At 33.1% G+C, this 20458-nt stretch overlaps 4 protein-coding genes across 5 annotated transcripts in view; 1 reads left to right on the top strand and 3 right to left on the bottom strand.

The window, feature by feature from the left end:
- LOC135129687 (uncharacterized) overlaps positions 1–20458 on the bottom strand; it is a 284314-nt gene that overhangs the window by 182490 nt on the left and 81366 nt on the right. The gene's annotated exons all lie outside the window — the stretch shown is intronic.
- LOC135129473 (acyl-CoA Delta-9 desaturase) lies at positions 3548–4984 on the top strand. The gene is made up of 4 exons (XM_064056623.1): positions 3548–3971; positions 4021–4151; positions 4200–4591; positions 4643–4984. Exons 1-4 carry the CDS (start codon positions 3827–3829, stop codon positions 4956–4958), a joined length of 984 nt encoding a protein of 327 aa, XP_063912693.1. The 5' UTR covers positions 3548–3826; the 3' UTR covers positions 4959–4984.
- Positions 5000–6117, bottom strand: LOC135129413 (acyl-CoA Delta-9 desaturase-like). The gene is given in 2 exon segments (XM_064056563.1): positions 5000–5853; positions 5904–6117. Coding segments are annotated over 2 exon segments (1068 nt in total).
- On the bottom strand, positions 12492–15233 carry LOC135129682 (acyl-CoA Delta-9 desaturase-like). 2 transcript variants are annotated; one of them, XM_064056923.1, is made up of 3 exons: positions 14970–15233; positions 13710–13934; positions 12492–13651 (listed from the first exon to the last, which is right to left on the bottom strand). In XM_064056923.1, exons 2-3 carry the CDS (start codon positions 13921–13923, stop codon positions 12813–12815), a joined length of 1053 nt encoding a protein of 350 aa, XP_063912993.1. In that variant the 5' UTR covers positions 13924–13934; positions 14970–15233; the 3' UTR covers positions 12492–12812. The 2 variants fall into 2 exon arrangements, with proteins under 2 accessions (XP_063912993.1, XP_063912994.1); XM_064056924.1 differs by lacking the exon at positions 14970–15233 and adding an exon at positions 14336–14458.

Genomic DNA, 20458 nt, shown 5'->3' on the forward strand with positions numbered 1-20458 from the left:
TTTTTGTTTTCTGATAAACCCTTGGAAGTTAAAACTAATGGCGTTAAGTTAGCTTAAACTCAGGAAGTAATAAAAACGAACCATCGACCCTTGTTGTTGTAAACTACATGTGTAGGACTATGTTATTTTATACAATTGAAAACCCATTTACTATGTACAATTTTGAAGTGACGTCATCGCATTAGTGGTGAGGATGATTAGACAAATTTTGGTTAGCGTTTTACCATCTACATGATATTCTTAATATAAGTACAAAATTTCACAACAATCGGTCGAGTACTTTCGGAGATTATCTGTCTAATAAAAATCCGGGACGGCAGACGGACAGACGGACGGACAGACGGACAGACGGACAGACGGACAGATGGACAGACGGACAGACGGACGGACAGACGGACGGGCACACGGACGGACAGACGGATGGACAGACGGACGGACAGACGGACGGACAGACGGACGGACAGACGGACGGACAGACGGACGGACAGACGGACGGACAGACGGACAGACAGACGGAAATAGGAGATCTATTTCTACGTTTTCTAGGGGTCATGAAAGATCGAGAAAACGTAAAAGTAGAGAATCGGCCGACGGACTCGATTACAATACTTCCTTTGCTTACGCTCGGGAAGTAAAAATTGGTCTAAAGAGTTTAGACAGTACTTCCCTCGCTGTCGGAAACTTGACGACTGCATGGCTATTGTGTTTTTTTCTCATTACATTTTTGTAGTGGGAATTTAAAAATAATTGCGATGACGTCATCAACATTTTTGCAAGGACACGTATATCAGTTGGGATAGATGTAGTGTAATACTAAGAATAAAATTATTGTATTCCCAAATTTTCGGGAAAATGAATTGTGTCGTTTTGAATATTGATTTTTTATATTCAATAAAATAACGAAACAATTTACTCACGTATACGGCAACTGAAAATCGTTTATGTATAAACATTCTTAATTTAAGATGACAAGCGTAACAGCATACGTGAGAGTCAAACAGAGAAACTGTAAACAAAACGACCATCGGTTTTATTGCTTCGACTTCCGCTTATTATATAAAACATTGGGTTTTATTTTAATTCTTGACGGTGAAATTCACAATTGGTTGATTATAAACATGTCTATTCCACATTCGCGGAACCTATAGTCAGCGCATAAAACAAATGCACGTCTGTAATGTTAAAGTCAATGTAAATAAGCGTGCTACCCTTATGTTTCAACCGAGTTTTTACTTTAAAAAATTTTGTGTCTACCAAATTGGGTTGGTCCAATGTAATACTAATAATAAGTGTTGCCTTTAATATAATCAATAAAATAAATTGACTTCATTAATTTTTTTGAGCCACCTCTTAAGAAAATCTAAAAAATATGAATGGAATGATAAATCACAAGTACAGACTCATCATATTTTTCACATTTTAGATAGGATTTATTTACCAAATTTTAGCGTGACGTCATCAATTTTTTTAGGGGGGGATGAGCAAATAAATTTTGATAAAAAATTTAGCATGCTTATGATAACTTTAAAGTATCTCCAAGATTTCACAGCATTCGGTTCTATAATTCCTGATTAAATCAATAAGATAAATTGACGCATTCATTAACTTTTTTGAGTCACCCTGTATATGCAAATCGAAAAAATTTGAATGGAATGATAAATGACAAGAAGAGACTCACCATATTTTGTACATTTTAGATAGGATTTATTCAGCAAAATTTTGTGGTGACGTCATAAATTTTTTAGGAGGGGACGACCAAATACATTTTGATCGAAAATTTACCATGCTCATGATAATTTTAAAACATCTTCAAGATTTCAAAGCATTCGGTTTTGTAGTTCCTGAGTAAATCAGTAAAATAAATTTTGCGCATTCATTAATTTTTTTGAGTCACCCTGTATATGCAAATCCAAAAAATATGAATGGAGTGATATATCACAAGTACAGACGCATCATATTTTGTACATTTTAGATAGGATTTATTCGGCAAACTTTTGAGCTGACGTCATCAAGTTTTTGGAGGGGATAACCAAATATATTTTGACTAAAGATTTATGATGCTCTTTAGAGCCTTAAAACATCTGCAACATTTTAAAAGATTCGGGTTAGCAGATTCAAAATTAAACTGCAAAATGTTATTTTATGATTTTGATTTTTTTTCCAAAAATCTGGACGTTTCGGATAAAAACTGAATTCGGAGTCGTAAACTACATGTGTAGGACTATGTTATTTTATACAATTGAAAACCCATTTACTATGTACAATTTTGAAGTGACGTCATCGCATTAGTGGTGGGGATGATTAGACAAATTTTGGTTAGCGTTTTACCATCTACATGATATTCCTAATATAAGTACAAAATTTCACAACAATCGGTCCAGTACTTTCGGAGATTAGGTTTTGCATTAAAAAACAATACATTTGACGCTCCGTAGAACGTTTTACATTTTGACAAAACACAGTTGGGACCCCGAGAATGTTTCACATTGAAATAAAATGCATTTGGGCCCCCCCGAGAAGGTTTTACATTTTTAAAAAACACTGTTGGGACCCCCAAGAAGGTTTTACATTTTTAAAATGACTGTGAGGTCCTCCGAGAAGTTTTCTCATTAAAAGAAAGACATTTGACGCCCCGGAGAAGGTTTACATTTTAAAAAAATACATTTTGGACCCCCGTGAAGATATTACATTTTAAAAAATTTTGTCGAAGATCATTTCGACAGAACTTCTCTTGCCCATAAAGTACAGCTTGTCAATTCCAGCAAAAATTAAAAGATTTGATTTTGCTAATTTTATTATTTTTTATGGCAACCATTGTAAGCTAAAATAAAGATTATATGTATCTAGTTAATGTTTGAGTAAACGTAAGAAGCGTGCTAATCCTTTATTACAAGTCAGTTTTTCTATTACAAAAAAATTTTGTGTTGATATCATCCACATTTTTGCAAGGACGCATATATCAGTTTGGATAGATGCTTAGTTGTAATACTAATAGTAGAAGTATTGTATTACTGTTATTCTTGAATAGTGATTTATAATCAATAAAATAACGAAACGTAATAACGGGAGAGGTGCGCTTGAAGACTGAACTGAAAACCAGTTACGGTACTCGTAATTAAAGACAAATAGCGATAATGCTGATCAGCCTGTAGACGGGAGAGTGAAAGAGAAACTGAACTATAAGATATTTCCTACGAACTGCAATAACTGGATCACAATGCTGACAGTCCAGACTGCAGAACTATTTTTCATACTCTAAGGGCAAGGAAACGTCAAGAAAATGCGAAATAAATGAATGATTAGATCAGTGAGTATAGATGTTAAAATGCATAGTCACTGATTACATTGAAAATCTGTATTGAGTAATACTTGTCGACTTCACTTTACAGTTGTACACACTCATTTTTGTTAAATGAACATGATTGTCGATTATCATACAATACAAAAGGGTCAAAAGTTAAAGCAGCCGCATTTATTACTGAAAAGCAACCTCATCATTACAAGCGAAGTATCGCACTTGATTACTTAGACTTAGTGTGAAATTTTCCAATTTCCTAGAGAAAAAATTGTCACAACGTGGAAAACACGTTGACCCGAATTATAGTTCCACAGATCATTAATTTCTTTATTTTTGTCACAAACTTCTCGATCATTAAATTTTCGTTAGTGAATTCGTTTGAACTGAAACAAAGCAAATGCATATGTAGATGGTTATTATTAATTCAGCATTGTGTACGAAAGCGTAACGCACAATAGAGTGCTTGTTCATTTCTGGACAGAGCCAGAAAGCGTTCGGTCATCACACGACAGTGTCATTTTAAGAAAAATGGTGCCCGATTCGGACGACAAATTATCGCAGAGAAGAGAAGTGAACTGGCTGTGCATTCTTTTCAACTTACAAGTATCTGTATCGTTTATTTGTAGTTTACACTTTGTGTTTTACGAAGCCAAGCTCCTGACAACGATTTATAGTAAGTTTAAATTTTACAAAAAATAGGTCATGATTAATTTGTGGTTTAGCGTTGGTTTTGGTCTTGTTGACCTTGATTGGGGTAACTGCTGGGGCGCATCGACTATGGGCACACCACTCCTATGAAGCCACCACTTCTTTAAGAATTTTTCTGATGTTGTGTCAGACCCTTGCAGGACATGTAAGTACCCCCAACTCCGAAAAATAAAAATAAATAGTATTTCTTCAGACTTCGATTTACAACTGGGTGCGTCTGCACAGACTACACCACAAACACTTCCAAACCGACTTGGACCCATTCAACCCTCGCAAGGGCTTCCTCTACTCCCATTTTATTTGCAACAGTTTGAAGCTCAGTCCAGCCCAAGAAAAACTTCTAGACGAAATCGACATGTCAGACCTGGAAAACGATAAAGTCGTCATGTTCCAAAAAAAGTACTATTGGATACTTTTCGCTATTTTCACGCTACTCTTACCCATTAACGCCCCCGTTGAGTACTGGGGCGACACCATCTTGTCTTCCGCGTTTGTTGTAGGGTGGCTGCGCTTCGCTGTGACCTATCACCTGTCACTTTTGATTCACAGTGGCCTAAACGTGTTCGATTTTAATTTCCTAGACAGGTAAATAATTAGAGCGCTCGATTGCGGGTTATCTTGATTTGTATTTTGCAGGAATGCGTTTGATAGCAACCAGTTGTTCTTCGTGAACAGGTCGTATTGGTTGTCTTATCACTATTTGGTACCTTGGGACTACCAAACTAGTGAATACGGCAAATACGGTACTGACTGCACGACCAAGTTTATTCGTGTATGTGTGGCTTTAGATATAGCTAGTGATTTGAAAACTGTAAATGGACACGCGATTCGAGAGGTTTTGAAGTCGTCTGTTGACGAAAAAGAATCGCTTGTGGAAAATATTGATAAATTAAAAAATGTGGGCGAAGACGTGCTGCATAAGAATTATTTGTTAGCGTCGAGGTTGCATTAAACAATACACAATAATAAAATTTCATTTCTGGGAGGTTATATTTATTTATTATAGTCCTGAACAGCAGTAAGATTTTTAGTTTGATGGTTAATCTTGGTGACTGGTCTGGCGGTCTTGGTTTTTATCCCCCAAATCTCAGGACTCCCATCCCCCATTTTCTCCACCCTGTTCCTGATCCTCTCATTCGACATCGTCTTCAAGTCGTACGCCCACCCAATTTTGCCAAAAAACTCTATAAACGTCGTTGTCAAGTTCATTCCGTACTTTCCCAATTCGGACGTCCTGTAGTCCCTTGGGAACGTGTGATGGTAATTGTGCTATCCCTCTCCCAGCGCCAGTACGCTCAAACTCTGCACCTCGCAACCAGGACCGCTTTTATCGTAGGGTTTATAGCCCCACCTATGAGCGAAAGAGTTAATTAAGAAAATGACGTTGAGCGAAAAGCAATATCTGAAGAAGTTCACGAAGCAAGCGTTCTCGAAACTTTCACCCCAAAAGTACACCGGAATTACAGTTGGTACGACGAAGCACACCACAGGCATCACGATCTTGTAGTACTTGTCCTGGTAGTACAAGAGTGGGTCAGCGCGTAAGTCGGACATGTCCAATTGTTGACCTTTTTCTTTGATCATGGGATGCTTGCGGCAGAGGAGCCAGCCGATGTGAGCGAAGAACAAACCCCTTTTGATGTTGTGGGGGTCCGCGTCGGTTTCGCCAAACTTGTGGTGGAGGCGGTGGTCTCGGGCCCATCTGATCACGGACTTTTGGAAAGCGAGGCTGTTGCAGACCACCAGGAAGAGACGGAGGGGCCAGTTGGCTTTGTAGGAGTGGTGGGACCACAGGCGGTGGGCGCCGGCGGTGATGCCGAGGAGTCCCAGGAGGTGCAGGACAACGGCTGGAAGAAAAGGGACTTATTATTGTTGGTATTATTTACTACTAATGTACCTAATAACGTGGAGGCCAATTTGGCAGAAGTAAACATAAGCCATAGTCCATATAATCCACCCGCCTGAAGGAACGAAAACCCGATGATTCCAGTCCAAACCAAGCTCAGTTTGCGGTCACTTGGTTTTTTCGCAGCTTCTAGAATATCGCTTGTAGATATTTCGTCGTCTGGTTCAAGGAAGACGTCAGTTGGAATTAAACCGGTTGCTGACATAGTTCGGCTGATCTTATTAATAAATAAATGATTTTTTTTATAAATCGTTTTTAGATTTTTTAAAAATAAGTATTAGATGCCTGTCATAGATCGATTTATTTACAAATGTACTCTAACATATGGTCGTAAATGTTAATGCCGTTGTTTTCGCAGACTTTTGGTTTGCTAATTTTGTGTACTAAAAATATTGAAGGCGATAACTTATTTCGGTAAACAAACCGAAGTTAAAGCTAAAAAAATAAATGCATGTGTTTATGAAATGCTTGGAAGTTTTTCCATAGATAGTATGGTAATATAAAGAGAAGAGAGAAGGAAAACCTTACAAAACTGATAACATGCTGGATACAAGGGAAGATGGAAGTCGATTTAAGAAAAACTGAGATTAGAAAAGAAGCTAAAGAATAGGAAGAACTGCAAGCGAGCGCAGCGAGCAAACCACCACATTTCTTGTGCCAGTATAACATTTCTCTATTTAACATTCATCGAATGAAGCCATTTTTTGTATAGACAGAGATGTATAACTGGTTGCATAACCAATCCTATAATCAAAATTTTCACTTCAGTTTTAATTATTTCACAGTTGTAGCGTTGTTACTGACTGTTATTTGCATTTTTATGGTAACTACAGTGTTGGTGGAACTTAATAAAACAATCCTTATCAAAATAGTTGGTGATTCATTGAAAACTATGCATTGTTACTTGATGAGTTTTTCTTGATAGAAGCAAAATTTTCATTTAGTTTCTGCAAAAACGAGACGAAATAATTTGATCGTATATTTTTTTAGTTCATGGTCTTTCTGTTTTAAAAAATGCAATAGTGTCAGCGGTGCAACACAACATTAATGCATTTTGAAATCAGGTTAAATTACTATTTACAACTGATATGCACGCAATTGTACAAATCGTGAATGAATGGCTTGGTTTTTGATAAATTGACCAAGTAAGCTAATTGTGGTATGCTTTTCTGTAGTCCTTGACCAAAATAGAAAAAACTTTAATCTGTTTGTTGAGAGCTGAATCTTAGTTTTGTGTACCAATTTTGGAACCTCATGTTCATGTTGTCTAAGACAAAATAAAAAACTTAAGTCTAAGCAAACGAATTAAGTAAAAACTATAACTTATATCTATGTTAATAGATTCATACATGTATATCACTTGATTGTGTATCTAGTTATTGGTACTAAAAACACACGTGCCACTTAGTACGAATAAACAGAACTTACTTTACATATTATCAAATATGACCTAGCTACAAATATACAAAAAACAACTTAGTCACCTTTTCATTTATTGTGAAGTGTTGTTTTATAATTTTGATTTTTTTTCAAGAATTTGGACGTTTCGGGTAAAAACTCAACACGGCCTCATAAACTACATCTATAGCACTATGTTATTTTGTACAATTTAAAACCCTTTAACGATGTACAATTTTGACGTGACGTCGTTACATTATTGGTGGGGATGATTAGACAAATTTTGGTTAGCGTTTACAGACGGACCTTTCTTGGAGTTCAAACCTTGAAGGAGATTGCAAACTTTTGATAATCTCTGTGTTAAAGAATATTTATTGAAGACTATTAATTCATTAACCTTATACATAGTTTCGGGGGGCCCTAGTTTCTTTTTTTAAGGAATTCTACAGAATTGCGGTGACTCATGGTGTATTTTTAAGAATTCAACAAAATTTCGGCTGCCCTTTTTGTTTTTTTTTTTTTTTTAATAATTCTGCAGAATCTCAAAGGCCCCTAGTGTGTTTTTATAAGAATTCTACAGATTTTCGGAGGCACTTGGTGTCATTAAAAATTTACAGATTTGAGAGGGGAGGGGCTAGTGTCTTTTTTAAGAATTTTACAGAATTTCGAAGAATGCAGTGAATTTTTAGGGATTCTACAGAATTTCTAGGGCCCCTAGTATCTTTCTAAGAATTCTACAAAACTCTCGAGGTTCTCTAGTATATTTCTTAACGAATTGTACAGAATTTCGAAGATTTAGTGTCTTTTTTAAGAATTATACAGAATTTTGGGGGACCATAGTTTCTTTTTTTAAAGAATTATACAGAATTTCGGTAGCCCATGGTGCTTTTTTAAGAATACCACAAAATTTCGGCGGTCCTTTTTGTTTTTTTTTTTAAATTCTGCAGAATCTCAAAGGCCCCTAGTGTGTTTTTATAAGAATTCTACAGATTTTCGGAGGCAGTTGGTGTCATTAAAAATTTACAGATTTGAGAGGGGAGGGGCTAGTGTCTTTTTTAAGAATTTTACAGAATTTCGAAGAATGCAGTGAATTTTTAGGGATTCTACAGAATTTCTAGGGCCCCTAGTATCTTTTTAAGAATTCTACAAAACTCTCGAGGTTCTCTAGTATATTTCTTAACGAATTGTACAGAATTTCGAAGATTTAGTGTCTTTTTTAAGAATTATACAGAATTTTGGGGGACCATAGTTTCTTTTTTTAAAGAATTATACAGAATTTCGGTAGCCCATGGTGCTTTTTTAAGAATACCACAAAATTTCGGCGGTCCTTATTGTTTTTTTTTTAATAATTCTGCAGAATCTCTAAGGTCTCTATGTCTTTTTTTAAGAATTCTACAGATTTTCGGAGGCACCTAATAACTTTAAAAATTCACAGATTTGAGAGGAGAGGAGCTACTGTCTTTTCTTAAGAATTTTATAGAATTTCGAGGGCCTTTGGTGACTTTTTTCTTTTCAGTGGTCCCTAGCATCTTTTTTAAAGAATTCTACAGAATTTCTAGGGACCCTAGTATCTTTCTAAGAATTCTGCAAACTCTCGAGGATCTCTAGTATATTTCTTAACGAATTCTACAGAATTTCGAAGATTCCAATGAATTTTTAGGGATTCTATAAAATTTTGAGGACCGTTAGTGACTTTTTTAATTTCACTGTCCCATAGTGTCTGTTTCAAACAATTCTACAGAATTTTCAGCGCCCCTAGTCTCTTTTTTAAGAATTATACAGAATATAGGAGGGCCCTAGTTTCTGTTTTAAAGAATTCTACAGAATTTCGAAGACCCTTGGTGACTTTTTTAATTTCAGAAGCCCCTAATAACTTTTAAAGAATTCTACAAAATTTGCAGGGCCCCTAGTATCTTTCTAAGAATTCTACAGAATTTACAAGGCACCTAGTATATCTTTCTAAGAATTGTGCAAAATATAGAGGGCTAGTGTCTTTTGTAACGAATTCTACAGAATTTCGAAGAATCCAGTGAATTTTTCGGAATTCTACAAAATTTCTAGGACCCTTAGTGACTTTTTTAATTTCACTGGTCCCTAGTGTCTGTTTTAAAGAATTATACAGATTTTCAAGGGTCCCAAGTGCCCTTTTTAAGAATTATACAGGATACCGGAGGGCCGAGTTTCTTTGTTTAAAGAATTCTACCGAATTTCGAAAGCACTTAGCGTCTTTAAAAATTTAAAGATTTGAGAAGGAAGCGGTTAGTGGCTTTTTTAAGAATTTTACAAAATTTCGAAGAGCCTTGGTGACTTTTTTTATTTCAGAGGCCTCTAATATCTTTTTAAAGAATTCTACAAAATTTGCAGGGCCTGTCTAGTATCTTTCTGAGAATTCTACAAAATCTCGAGGACCCCTTGTGTCTTTTTTAACGAATTCTAATTCTAATTTTTTGGAATTCTACAAAATTTCGAGGACCCTTAGTGACTTTTTTAATTTCACTGGTCCCTAGTGTCTGTTTTAAAGAATCCTACAGATTTTCAAGGGCCCCAAGTGTCTTTTTTTAAGAATTATACAGAATATCGGAGAGCCCTAGTTTCATTTTTTTTAAGAATTCTACAGAATTTTGGAAACACTTAGCGTTTTTAAAAATTTACAGATTTGAGAAGGAAGGGGTTAGTGGCTTTTTCTAAGAATTCTACAGAATTTCGAAGATCCTTGGTGACTTTTTTTATTTCGAAGGCCCCTAATATCTTTTTAAAGAATTCTGCAAAATTTACAAGGCCCCTAGTATCTTTTTAAGGATTCCACAAAATCTCGAGGACCCCTTGTGTCTTTTTTAACGAATTCTATTCTATGGAATTTAGAAGAATCTTGTGAATTTTTACGGATTCTGCAGAATTTCGAGGACCCTAGGAGACTTTTTTTTATTTCAGCTGCCCTAGTATTTTTTTTAAGAATTCTACAGAATTTCCAGGGCTTTTAGTATCTTTCTAAGAATTCTGCAAAATCTCGAGGGCCCCCAGTGTCCTTTTTTAACGAATTCTACAGAATTTCGAAAAATCTATTGAATATTTAGGGGTTTTACAGAATTTCGGGGGTCTTGGTGACTTTTTTTATTACAGTGGCGCCCAGTATCTTTCTAAGAATTCTACAAAATCTCGAGGGCGCCCAGGATTTTTTTTAACGAATTCAGCAGAATTCTGAAGAATCCAGTGAATTTTTAGAGATCCTACAAAATTTCTAGGACCCTTAGTGACTTTTTTAATTTCACTGGTGTCTGTTTTAAAGAATTCTACAGATTTTCAAGGGCCCCAAGTGTCCCTTTTAAGGATAATACAGAGTACCGGAGGGTCCTAGTTTCTTTTTTTAAAGAATTCTACAGAATTTCGGAAGCACTTAGCGTCTTAAAAAATTTACAGATTTGAGAAGGAAGGGGTTAGGGGCTTTTTTTAAGAATTCTACAGAATTTCGAAGAATCCAGTAAATTTTAAGAGATTCTACAGAATTTCGAGGGGCTTTGGTGACTTTTTTCATTTTAGTGGCCCCTAGTATCTTTTTAAAGAATTATACAGCATTTCGGTGGCCCATGGTGTTTTTTTAAAAATTCTATAAAATTTCGGCGACGCTTTTTGTCTTCTTTAAAAATTGATTTTCTAAGAATTCTGCAAACTCTCGAGGATCCCTAGTGTATTTTTTAATTCTACAGAATTTCGGTGGACCATGCTGCTTTTTTAGAATTGTGAATGTGTGTGTGTGTGTGTAGAATTCTGCAAAATATAGAGGGCCCCTAGTGTTTTTTTTAACAAATTCTACAGAATTTCGAAGAATCCAGTGAATTTTTAGGAATTCTACAGAATTTCGTGGACCCTTGGTGACTTTAATTTCACTGGCCCATACTATCTGTTTTAAAGAATTCTACAAAATATTTAGCTCCCCTAGTCTCTTTTTTAAGAATCATACAGAATTTTAGGGGACTATAGTTTCTTCTTTTAAAGAATTCTACAGAATTTCGGTGGCCCATGGTGCTTTTTTAAAAATACTACAAAATTTCGGCGACCCTTTTTGTCGTTTTTAATAATTGAATTTCTAAGAATTCTGCAAAACTCTCGAGGATCTCTAGTGTATTTTTTAATTCGACAGAATTTCGGTTTTAAGAATTCTACAAAATTTTGGGTGGGTGGGCGGGCTTCTATTTGATAAGGTAAGACTAATTTTGGCAAATGACATACCCTCTAAGAAAATAGAGCGTGGGTGGGCGGGCCTAATATTTGATAAGATAAGATTGATTTTGGCAAATGATATACCTTCTAAAAACGAATGCTGTTGCCAAGTCACTTTACCTCATGTAAATCACGCACCTTTTTTGTGATATACGATGGTTTTGTTGGTCAGACACTATTTTTAGGGGTCTTTAATGAATCTAGTGCTCAGTTGTAAGAATACACAAGAGATATAGTGGTTTGATGATTTTGACTATTCTTTGACAAGAGTAGCGAAGGAGTCAAAGTCGTAAAACCACTACATCTCTTGTGCGAGTATAACATTTATCTATTTGACATTCATCGAATGAAGCCATCTTTTGTCTAGACGAGATGTATAACTGGTTGCATACACAATCCTATAATAAAAAATTTCAGTTCAGTTTTACTTAATTTACATTTGTAAAGTTGTTATTTGTTTTTTTCTGGTAAGTACAGTGTTGGTGGAACTTAATAAATACAATCCTTATCAAAATAGTTACTGGTTCAATGAAAATTTTGGATTGATTTAGTTTCAATAGTTTTTGTAAAAACGACACGAAATAATTTGATCGTATATTTTTTAAAAATGTAATAATCGCGTTTTATATTTTTTTAGTTCATGGTCTTTCTGTTTTAAAAAATGCAATAGTGTCAGCGGTGCAACACAACATTAATACATTTTGAAATCAGAGTTTAAATTAGAATTTACAACTGATATGCACGCTATTGTACAAATCGTGAACGAATGCCTAATAAGCTAATTAGTAGTCCTTGACCAAAAATAGAAAAAACTTTAGTCTGTTTGTTGGGAGCTAAATCTTATTTTTGTGTACCAACTTTGGAACCTCATGTCCATGTTGTACAAAACACAACTCAGGTCAGATCTACTTTGTATCTTCTAGGAATAGGGTAAACATTTAGACGAGAATGTAGTGTTGAACTTCATCGTTTATTAATTATATGTTTCACTGTCACACTGTTATAAAAAACTTAAGTCTAAGCAAACGAATTAAGTTAAAAAATATCTATGTTAATAGATTCACAAATCTATATCACCTGATTGTGTATCTAGTTACCGGTACTAAAACCCATATACCACTTAGTACGAATAACTAGAACCTACTTTACATGTTATTATCAAACATGACCTACCTACAAATATATAAAAACAATTCAATCACTGCAACAATCGGTAATAAATTACTTACAAAGGTAATCAGTCTCATAAGTCACCCCCACAACCAAGAACAATCAATTCTTCACTTACAAGTCCTTCCTATATTTAATGATAACATCCTCATAATCCTCCTTCGACTGATCCTTATCCCCCCACCCCCAAATCTCGTGCGACCCATCCCCCGTCCTCTCCACCCTCTTCTTCACCATCTCATTCGAAACCGTCTTCAAATCATACGCCCACCCAATCTTGGCAAAGAAGTCGATAAACGCCGCCGAGAAATTCACGCTGTATTTCCCCAACTCCGCCGTCTTGTAGTCCCACGGGAACGTGTGATGGTAGTTGTGCCAGCCCTCACCCAGCGCCAACACCGCCACCGCCAGATTCTCAGCCGGGTTGATGAACTTATCATAGGGTTTGTCGCCCCACATATGGGCCGCCGAGTTCACCAGCCACGTAGCGTTGAGAGTGAGGCAGTACCGGAACAGATTGACGAAGAAGGCGTTCTTGAACGTCTCACCCCAGAAGTACATCGGGATGACGGTAGGTAGCACGAACGACACCAGAGGCATCACGATCTTGTAGTACTTCTTCTGGTAGCGCAAAATCGGGTCAGCATACAGGTCCGACAGGTCGATTTGCTTGCCCTTTTCCCGGACCTGGGGGTGCTTGCGGCACAGCAACCACCCGACGTGCGAGAAGAAGAAGCCGCGTTTGGCGTTATGAGGATCCGCGTCGGTCTCGCTGAACTTGTGGTGGACTCGGTGGTCTCGCGCCCAGTCGATGACGGAGTCCTCAAAAGCGAGAGTGTTGCAGATGGTGAGGATGAGACGCAGGGGCCACTTGGCTTTGTAGGAGCGGTGGGCCCAGAGGCGGTGGGCGCCGGCGGTGATACCAAAGCCTCCCAGTTGGTACAGCAAAATCGCTAAAGACATAACACAGTTATTAAAGCGTCAAACCAAATGGAATTGTGACAATCTTACCAACAATACTGGTCACTAGTTTAGCAGAAGTAAACATAAGCCATATTCCGTACAACGCAGCTAAGTGAAGATAAGCAAACAGAATGATGTTTCGCCAAACTAGCTTCAGTTTGCGATCGTCGGGTTTGCTGATGTCTTGAGGGATGTTTCTCGCAGAGATTTCGTCATCGGTTTCGTGGAGAACTCCAGTTGGGATGGAAATGTTAGGGGCCATGGTTCGAAGTTCTGGAAAAGAGTGTCAGATTAGTGACAGCTGACGTATGCTAACTTAAGTTGCAAAGTGGAATTGTACCAAGACGTGGAAGTGATGGTACTTGAAACCTTGAAACTGCACTAGTTATCTAACAGGTAATTGAATCATTAACTATTCATTTGAATCGATTGTGAATAAATATGATTGATTTATCGCGGTATTTTTGTATCGAGTAGTAAATTATAGTTTCACACTCAGTTTTATTTGTTTATTTATTTTTAGTAACAAATTGTCGTTCACAACAGGATACTGCGGACGCACAATGCTTGTTTCAATTAATTATTATAAATCGACAATTGTGGTTGTAAAGTCTAAGAAGAGGTCAATCAAAATATATAAAAATATATCGAGGAACGTGCGTTTAGTAACTCACCCTGTATAAGTGTAATATGTCTTCAAATGAAAGTAATTTTGGCCAGTTTTAACCCGAGTGATTAAACTTTTCTTTTACCACAGTGTGAATTTTACAAACTGTTTCTACCGAATAAGTTGTCAGTAGCACAAACAAGTTTATATAGACTGTTTCGTTATCTGGAAATGGTGTGTATTTGAATTTTTGGCCCATAAAATTTTCTTATCCGGAGTTTAAAAATGCATTATTGGTAATAAAAAAAATGTCGAATGTGGTGTGGACTAACTTCATTGGTTGATGGGCAGTTTTACGGCACAAAATTTTATTGTTTCAAGTCATGAAACATTTTTCAAAAATGTGCGAAAGTAATGTTTAACAATTCTGAAGGCCGAACAAAGCGTATTTATTTTATTATTATTTTGAACAAATTTTAATGCAGTCAATGTTTGAATTTTTTGAATAGTTTACCATCAAATGAATTCCAAATTTCCGCAATCAAGTAATGTCGCGAAAATAATCGATTTTTGACAAAGCGTGAAATGTTCCCATTGTTTATGAAGATCGTTTGAACTTTCCACGAACAACAAAAAAAAAAGTGAAAATTAGACCAAAAAAAAATGTTGCGATCGCTGTGCAATATTGCAAAAACACTTACATAATATCCTTGCCTCACGCTCTGAACTTTCCCAGATTTTCTAGCCACCGTCACTTTAACCGGTCCGAAACAGGTAATCACAAATTTAAACGAATGCCACGCGACAATTATCAAACAATATTGTTCAAGTTCGCGGTCGTTTTCCAACTGCTTTGGATTAGCCGGCGTCGGCTTTTATACGACGTTCAAGTTTGATGGATGTTCCGATTAGAAGGAAAAATTTGCGGTAAGCGCAGGCAAAGTCCAAAGATCGCAACTAAAGCATCGTCGATACTGAGTCCGGTGGCACCGGTGCAACGCATGTCGTGCTGGTCCGATATCACGCGATACCTTTGTAGTTCGCGGGCAATGGTGATTGGCGGTTCGGAGGCGTGATCCTGCCCCCTCTCTCGACCGCCACACGAGATCTGTCATGCTCGTTCCGGTGGAGTTGCCCACGAGGAGACGCCAGATATTTATGTTTGCGAGTTTGTTTTGACAAAATATGTAATGTTTGGTATTATGATGACACCGATGGGGCGGTCGGGGAACACGGCGGTTTCAGGCGATAACGATGAGACGATAATTGAACAGGTGTTGGAGCTTTTTTGGAGAATCGGGAAAGTTGGAGACGATTTTTTCGTTTAGGTGACCCGAAAAGAGTGGGTTTTATTTGAATGTTCACCCATTTTTTATTGATAACATTGATAATGAATAATAAAAAATGGGAAACTATTTTGTGTCACTGTGACATTGATGAGTTTATTCACGATGTTTTTGGACCTGAGTGGGTCATACCTTTTTCTTTTTGTTGGCTAGAATGACTGATTGACCTGCATCAACTCATTCGGCAATATTACGTGGTCCATGAATCCGCCTTGACAGACAGGTTTTTGGAAAAAAAAAAAATTTATAACAGTATTTTACAACTTAACTTTGAAACTCGGAAAACTGAATGCTGTGAAATCTTGCAAACGTTTCAAGGAAGAATGGTAAATCGTCAATCAAAATTTTTCCGTGATCTTACAGATTTATTACTGTTCTTAGGAAAAAAGCTGAGTGTGGTGAATTAATTATTCAATCAAATTCCATTTTCTTTTAACCGCTGATGCTTGTAATCTGATCGTGCTATTAGTCGAATTCGAAGTAATGATATTTCAATTTTAGGTTTTTGTAATTTTTTCATTTTATAATTATGTAATTTTTCATTTTTACAGTTTAATGTTGTTAATTTAACAATTTTTCAATTTTCTGATTGTTCAAAAATTTAATTTTAGTGTCGTAAGTTTTTGATTTTTCGGTTCAATTATTCTACAATTTTTCGTTTTCAAAGATATCCGATTTTTAAATTTTCGATTTTTCAATTATCCGAAATTTGTTTTTTGATCTTTTAATTTTTCGATTTTTAATATTTCAAAATTTAGATTCCTAATTTTACAAGGTTTTGATTTTCTGATTTCATAATTTTGCAGTTTTTCGATTTTTAAGTGTTGTAATTTTTTTGTTTCACATTTATTTGATTTTCCAGTTCGCCGTTTTAAAAAATACTGTCTTTGCCATTTCTATTGAAACACCACCGGTTGATTTTGCTTAAAATTTAGCAATTGGTGACAGCTTTGGTTTGATTGACAACGGCTTTTAGTTAGAAAATGGTCTGAACATGAACGTTACCAAATTTACGATCAACAAGTGGTGTTTCAATAGAAATGGCAAAGACTATATTCGAATTTTAATTTGTTTTTGCAATTTTTCAGTTTTACAGTTTAATAATAATTTTTCGGTTTTACAATTATGCAATTTTTCAACTTTGTAATTTTCCAATTTTTTGACTTTTAATTGTTCAAAATTTCAATTTAGTGTTGCAGGTTTTTGATTTTTCGTTTGAATTTTGGATTTTTCAATTATCGGAATTTTATTTTCCGGTTTTTAAAGTCTTTAATTTTTAATATCTCAAAATTTAAAGTTCCAATTTTCCAAGTTTTTGATTTTTCGATGTCATAATTCTGCAATTTTTCGATTTTTCAATTTTGTAATTTTTTTATTTTAATATTGTCTGAATTTTCAGTCTTTCAATTTTAAAATTATACGAATTTTCGGTGAAGTAATTTTGCAATTTTTTGATTTTTGGCATTTATATTTGTACAATTTTGTTTTTGCAATTTTTCAGTTTTACAGTTTAATAATAATTTTTCGGTTTTACAATTATGCAATTTTCCAATTTTGTAATTTTCCAATTTTTTGATTTTTAAGTGTTCAAAATTTCAATTTAGTGTTTCAGGTTTTTGATTTTTCGTTTCTAAATTATCGGATTTTTGAATTTTCGATTTTTCAAGTATCGGAATTTTATTTTTCCGGTTTTCAAATTCTTTAATTTTTAATATCTCATAATTTAAAGTTCTAATTTTCCAAGTTTTTGATTTTTCGATGTCATAATTCTGCAATTTTTCGATCTTTCAATTTTGTAATTTTTTATTTTACTATTGTCTGAATTTTCAGTCTTTCAATTTGAAAATTATACGAATTTTCGTTTTAGTAATTTTGCAATTTTTTGATTTTTGGCATTTATTGTTATTTTTCAATTTTTTGACTTTTAATTTTTCAAAACTTCTATTTTCAATTATTCAAGTTACTAATTGTTCGATTTCATAATTTTGCAATTTTTATATTTTTAAATTTTGTAATTTTTTTGTTTTACATTTATTTGATTTTCCAGTTCTTCGTTTTAAAAATTATTGGAATTTTGATTTTGTTTTTGCAATTTTTCAGTTTTACAGTTTAATAATAATTTTTCTGTTTTACAATTATGCAATTTTTCAACTTTGTAATTTTCCAATTTTTTGATTTTTAATTGTTCAAAATTTCAATTTTAGTGTTTCAGGTTTTTGATTTTTCGGTTCAATTATTCTACAATTTTTCGTTTGTAAATTATTCGATTTTTGAATTTTCAATTTTTCAATTATCGGAATTTTATTTTTCCGGTTTTTAAATTTTTTGATTTTTAATATCTCAAAAATTTAAAGTTCCAATTTTCCAAGTTTTTGAATTTTCGATGTCATAATTTTGCAATTTTTCGATTTTTCAATTTTGTAATTTTTTTATTTTACTATTGTCTGAATTTTCAATCTTTCAATTTTAAAATTATACGAATTTTCAGTTTAGTAATTTTGTAATTTTTTGATTTTTGGCGTTTATATTTTTACAATTTTTCGATTTTTCAGTTGTCCCGTTTTTAATGAATCAGTTTTTCAATTTTTTATTTAGCAATTATAAGATTTTCCAATGTATAGGTTTATCAGTTCTTCGGTTTTTTCGATTTTTTAATTTTACAATTTTTGATTTTTACAGTTTAATAAATATTCAAGTTTCCAATTATTCAATTTTTCTATGTAATTCTAAATTTTTCATTTTTTTTATTTTTAATTGTTTCAAATTTCAAATTTAAGTTTCTGATTTTCAGTTTAATTATTTTACAATTTTTGCTTTTTCACCGATCCAAATTTCATTGTTTTAATTTTCCAATTTTTTTACTTTTAATTTTTCAAAACTCCTATTTTTAAATTTTTCAAGTTTCTAATTGTTCGATTTCATAATTTTTCAGTTTCTCGATTTTTTAGTGTTGTATTTTTTTTTATTTTCCAGTTCTTCGTTTTAAAAATTATTGGAATTTTGATTTTGTTTTTGCAATTTTTCAGTTTTACAGTTTAATAATAATTTTTCTGTTTTACAATTATGCAATTTTTCAACTTTGTAATTTTCCAATTTTTTGATTTTTAATTGTTCAAAATTTCAATTTTAGTGTTTCAGGTTTTTGATTTTGCGGTTCAATTATTCTGCAATTTTTCGGTTGTAAAATTATCCGATTTTTGAATTTTCAATTTTTCAATTATCGGAATTTTATTTTTCCGGTTTTTAAATTTTTTGATTTTTAATATCTCAAAATTTAAAGTTCTAATTTTCCAAGTTTTTGATTTTTCGATGTCATAGTTCTGCAATTTTTCGATTTTTCAATTTTGTAATTTTTTTATTTTACTATTGTCTGAATTTTCAGTCTTTCAATTTTAAAATTATACGAATTTTCAGTTTAGTAATTTTGCAATTTTTTGATTTTTGCCATTTATATTTTTACAATTTTTCCAGTTTTCAATAATCAGTTTTTCAATTTTTTATTTAGCAATTATAAGATTTTCCAATGTATAGATTTTTCAATTCTTCGGTTTTTTCGATTTTTTAATTTTACAATTTTTGATTTTTACAGTTTAATAAATATTCAAGTTTCCAATGATTAAATTTTTCTATGTAATTCTAAATTTTTCATTTTTTTTAATTTTTAATTGTTTCAATTTCAAATTTAAGTTTCCGATTTTCGGTTTAATAATTTTACAATTTTTGGATTTTTCAGTTTTTCGATGCTACATTTTGTCAATCAATTTTACATTTTAACAAATCTTGGATGTCATAAATAATTGGGTTTTAAGTAATCAGTTTTCAATTTTATAATTCTTCGTTTTTAAAATTTTTTATGTTTGCAGTAATTCAATTTTTGATTTTTCATTTATCCAAATTTAATTGTGTTGATTTTATAATTTTTTGATTTTTAATTTTTCAAAAGTTTTATACGCAATTTCTCAAGTCTCTAAACTTTCGATTTCATAATTTTGCAGTTTTTATATTTTTAAATTTTGTAATTTTTTTATTTTACAATTTATCTGGTTTTCCAATTTTTCGATTTTAAAATTATTCGATTTTTAATTGTTTTTGTAGTTTTTCAGTTTTACGCTTTAATGAGTTTTCGTTTTTACATTTAGCTTATGTTTCAATTTTGTAATTTTGCAATTTTTTTATTTTTTGATTTTTAATTGTTCAAAATTTCGATTTTAATATTTCAGGTTTTTGGTTTTTGGGTTCAATTATTGTAGAATTTTTAATTTTTAAAGGTATTCAATATTTTAATTTTAGGTTTTTCAATTATCCGAAATTTATTGTTTGGATTTTTTTAATTTTTCGATTTTAAATATCTCAAAATTTAGATTTCCAATTTTCCAAGTTTTTGATTTTTCGATTTCATTGTTTTGTGATTTTTAGATTTTTTTTTATTATTTTTTGTTTGAGTTTTCACTTTTTCAACTTTATAATTTTGCAAATTTTTTATTTTTACTTTTATATTTTTACAATTTTTTGATTTCTCAATTGTCCGGTTTTTAATGGGGCAGTTTTTCACTTTTTGATTTTTCGATTATCATACTTTCCAATGTATTGATTTTTCAATTTTTCGATTTTTTCGGTTTTTAAATGTAATAATTTTGCAATTTTTCATTTTTACAGCTTAATAAAAATTCAAGTTTACAATTATCCAATTCTTCAATTTTGTAATTTTGGAATTTTTGATTTTTTGATTTTTAATTATTCAAAATTTTAGTTGTAATGTTTCAGATTTGTCATTTTTATTGTTTAAAGTTATTTTCTTATTTTCGATTTTTCAATTATCCGAAATTTATTGTTCGAATTTTTAT

The sequence above is a fragment of the Zophobas morio genome, unplaced genomic scaffold (assembly GCF_036711695.1).
Source record: "Zophobas morio isolate AGI-343-1 ecotype UQ-CSIRO unplaced genomic scaffold, CSIRO_AGI_Zmor_V1 ptg000016l, whole genome shotgun sequence".
In the NCBI taxonomy this organism is placed as follows: Eukaryota; Metazoa; Arthropoda; class Insecta; order Coleoptera; family Tenebrionidae; genus Zophobas; species Zophobas morio.